Below are 4,048 nucleotides of genomic sequence, written 5' to 3'. Positions count from 1 at the left end.
ACATGACGTACAAACTCTGCTAGTTTTTATTCAAATTTTATTATATTTCATAAGATTTTGTCATCGTACTCTAAACGACGATTTAAATTTTTGTTGTATCCAAAAATATGCAGTAATTTTTGGTAGGACCATAAGACCTTTCATTTAACCCTAAGATTGGGAATGACGGTTTTGAGTTCAGTTTACAACATTTTTCAAGTGATTGCACAACCATTCTATATTAGAAAGGGAACAACACGATTATTAAATGAACATGCTTCAGGATCAAGTAAAAATTTTCAGTAGGTCTTGCTTTGCAATGTCTGCTTTATGCTTTACCATTAATCTATTAAGCAATCTATCATATCACTTGAGGCAGAGGGTTCAAAGTGATATCCGGATAGAAAATTAGAGTAACGCATTTTCGAACCATGATTAATTTTCATGTGAGAACAGTTATTGCTCATGGTTTCATGATTTTCTAATCATTATAACAGTTACGGATTTCTTTCCGTGTGCAGAGAATTATTAAACAAATTCACATGACATTTAATTGGTCAAGTGGTGAAATAAAATCGAAATATGAATTTCAAAATTAAAAGTTTCTTTTCTCGGTGCAATCTAAACGGACAACTGGGGACCGGTATAACAGAACCGAGTTTTCCAACAACTAGCAAGACACAATAAAATTTTGGGACCAGCTGTAATGATTTCGTACCACTTTTTGGAATACTGGTTGGAAAGTAGGTTTCCACAGTGATTGCTTTGATAAATACGAGTTTAATATGAGAGTGGTGTGTTTGCACTAATAAAAACATATCATTAGTTGATTTTGTACATTTTCCTATTTATTAAAGATATTCATCAATCAAGATCATACTGTTTCCGCATCATTAGAAGTGATTCTGAAATTATATTGATTTATTTTAATAACGAATAAATAAATTTTCCTGGCTGTACTCACTCATGAAGAGATCCATCCGAAGGCACATTCGTAGAAATATTATCTGTCGTTAGACTATCAGAAGATTCCTCTGGAGATTCATTTATCCTCAGAAGAGGCATGTTACTTGTATCGTTCAGACTTCGGCCAGTCTCTGTAAATCTCGGTGCCAGGCTAGTAACTATGTACTGCTGCAACATGCTTCGCGCATTGTTTATCATTCCTCTTGATCCTTGCCTAACTTGATCGCCTAGGCGTACAGGAAATGAAACATAATAGAGTATTTGTTCACCAACATTCATCAAGCCTTCTTTGACAGTATTTAAAGCGCTATCTGTTCTGTCTTTGACTGCAACTTTGGCTTGTTCCAAAAGAGCTTCCTCACGTTCGATAAGAGCCTTTTGAGCATCTATGGCTCGAGTAATAATCCATGCTTGTGAGAAGTGGAACGTACACAGGTAACTCAGGAAAACGGTGATCACCAATGACTTGAGCAACATTTTGAATCATACAAGTTGAACGAAAGAATGTTTGAATTGAACTGAGGGCACTGGAACTGAAATGGCAAACTTATTTATTACCTGTACATTGCGTAAACTAGTTTTGACCATTTTCTGGAGGAAACGATTCATTACGAACAATTCGGACGAGTTTTGTTTCAGCATAACAAATTGTGCAACAGAGTAGATTGCTATTATGAACGCAGTTAGAAATATTAATTATTATGTGCATCAACAAATAACAGGTAGAACCCGTTAATGCTTAAACTTTGCACTATTCCTTCCTTCTTCCTCTTCTAACAGAAGACTGTAAAGTGGTGGGATGAACCGTATTACTTACCGTATTACTCAAATCAAGTCAAGGCAAGTGTTGCAAATTTCATAACTTTTTTACGTCATAGACTTTTCGATGATAAGATATGTTTAACATTCATTGCCCCATAATTCTGGAACTGTAACTGGAGTTATAAGATCCTTTGAAGTGTGCAATTCAGTCATATCTGATAAATCATTGAAAGTTAGTTTTCAGTGTCTCTTGGCCACTGAGTCCGTAACGGAGTACTCCGCTATTGCCATAGTGTTTTGCAATCATCTACTAACATGATCAGCATATTTGTCACACAGAAAGAAATAATGAAATTTGCACGACATGTAAAACAATAGTAACATGGAATAAACGTGGGTAGAATCGAAAGTTTGATTGAAAACCACCATCGATGCAAAACTAAGTTGGACTGCATTGAATTCTCAATGAATAGAACTGTATCTTTCATTTCACGCTTAGTTTTGCGATTAGATTATATAGAAACGTAGAGAATTGTAAAGTAACTATATGTTTAATTGTCTGCTCCAAATATGTGCATGAAAATAGATGTTAATTCACCAAATAAACATCTATGCATGCTTGAGTATTTCATGCATCGACAGAATGATTTCTTATTCATTTCCATTCTGAGCAAAGTTTTATTTGGTATTTTTTTCTTCTTCAATGGTGTTGCTTGTCATTGAATATTATTAATTGAATGATAAAAATCAACTATCGCCAAGATCCGTTCATAGTGTAATGTCAATAACAGAGTTAACATAGATCGGTACATTAAATAAATAGTAAGAAAATTCTAAAAATATAGTATGATCACCTAACTCCATTATCCATAGAAGAAGTTACACTGCAGATTTGAAGTAAATAAATCAATAAACTTTCTCGGTTGCTCAGATCAACTAGTATACCCAATTAATCATTTTTCATGGCAAATATAAATACTATAGTTAACCTTTGTTAGGTAATTTAAAATGATTTGATATAATCTATAGAATAATTACTATACGTACTTTATCTGTTAAATAGAACTTTCGGATGATTTTAATATGCCTTTGTAATGAATCAACTATTTTGTCTAAATCCTATTCACTCGTTTTTCTACGTACTGCAGCACTCAATTTAGAGAAAAAAAAATAAGGAAGTTATTTTTCGTTCCGCGCGATAGCGTTTAAAATGTTTCTTCAGTTTCAAATAATAAGAACAGTGAATCAAGATTTCCCGGGACTTCAGTATCGGATATTGTTAAAACGTTTACTCGGGAAATTGTTCGCTCACGAAAGAGGATGTTTTGATTTGAAATTATTATTTTTATTAACAATAACCGATTTGAAAACGGTAATACGTATGATAGTTACATTTGTCTCATTATTCAGAAAACAAACTCCCACAATTCGCTTCTCTAGAGTTGTCTGCAATGCCTTCCGACTTACATATGATCTTTAACTCAGATCCAAGGTAATATAAGTGTAGTCAGCGGATGCACCGTTTGACCAGAACAGTCGTGTTGACGGATCTAAGGAACTAAATGCAATTCCATGATGAAAAATACGAAACTATTTTTTACCACAGAAACTATTTTTTACCGCAGAAAACCTACCACGTAAAATCTTTTTGCCAAATTTCGCCGTTTCAATTACTTTTCTATCTTAAAGTAACATCTCACGTAACGTTTCAAAACAGTGGCGCCGGTATCGTTATTACGTTTATAGGTCTTTATTCTTTCCTAAATATTCAACGGTTTAAAAGCTTTCTCAATAATATATGAAGTATCCAACATCGCTGTTTTTTTTTAATTCGAACTGTAGCGGACGTCATTATGGTTTTGATCTTGTATTATTTGATGTTGTTTCTTTTTTGCCTTTCTCATATAGAAAGGCTATGCAATCACTGTGAAAATCGACTTTTTAACCGAGGCCCGGAGGGCCGAATGTCATATACCATTCGACTCAGCTCGACGAACTGAGCAAATGTCTGTGTGTGTGTGTGTGTGTGTGTGTGTGTGTGTGTGTGTGTGTGTGTGTGTGTGTGTGTGTGTGTGTATGTGTGTGTATGTAACAAAAATATGCACTCACTTTTCTCAGAGATGGCCAAACCGATTTTCACAAACAAAGATTCAAATGAAATGTCTCATAGTCCCATAGCCTGCTATTGAATTTCATTCCGATCTGACTTCCGGTTCTGGAGATAGAGGATGATATGTACCAAAAAAGTGAAAAAATATGCACTCACTTTTTTCAGAGATGGCTGAACCGATATTCACAAACTAAGATTCAAATAAAAGGTATTATAATCCCATAGCTTGTT

General features: G+C 34.3%; 1 protein-coding gene across 1 annotated transcript; it reads right to left on the bottom strand.

The window, feature by feature from the left end:
- Nucleotides 1–853: 853 nt before the first annotated feature.
- LOC131434100 (uncharacterized) lies at nucleotides 854–2,258 on the bottom strand. Its single transcript, XM_058600745.1, has 2 exons — nucleotides 944–2,258; nucleotides 854–884 (listed from the first exon to the last, which is right to left on the bottom strand). Exons 1-2 carry the CDS (start codon nucleotides 1,420–1,422, stop codon nucleotides 854–856), a joined length of 510 nt encoding a protein of 169 aa, XP_058456728.1. The 5' UTR covers nucleotides 1,423–2,258.
- Between the last annotated feature and the right edge of the window lie 1,790 nt (nucleotides 2,259–4,048).

The sequence above is a fragment of the Malaya genurostris genome, chromosome 3 (assembly GCF_030247185.1).
Source record: "Malaya genurostris strain Urasoe2022 chromosome 3, Malgen_1.1, whole genome shotgun sequence".
NCBI lineage: Eukaryota > Metazoa > Arthropoda > Insecta > Diptera > Culicidae > Malaya > Malaya genurostris.
Note: the sequence above shows the minus strand (reverse complement) of the source record. Positions and strands in the feature narration are given on the sequence as shown.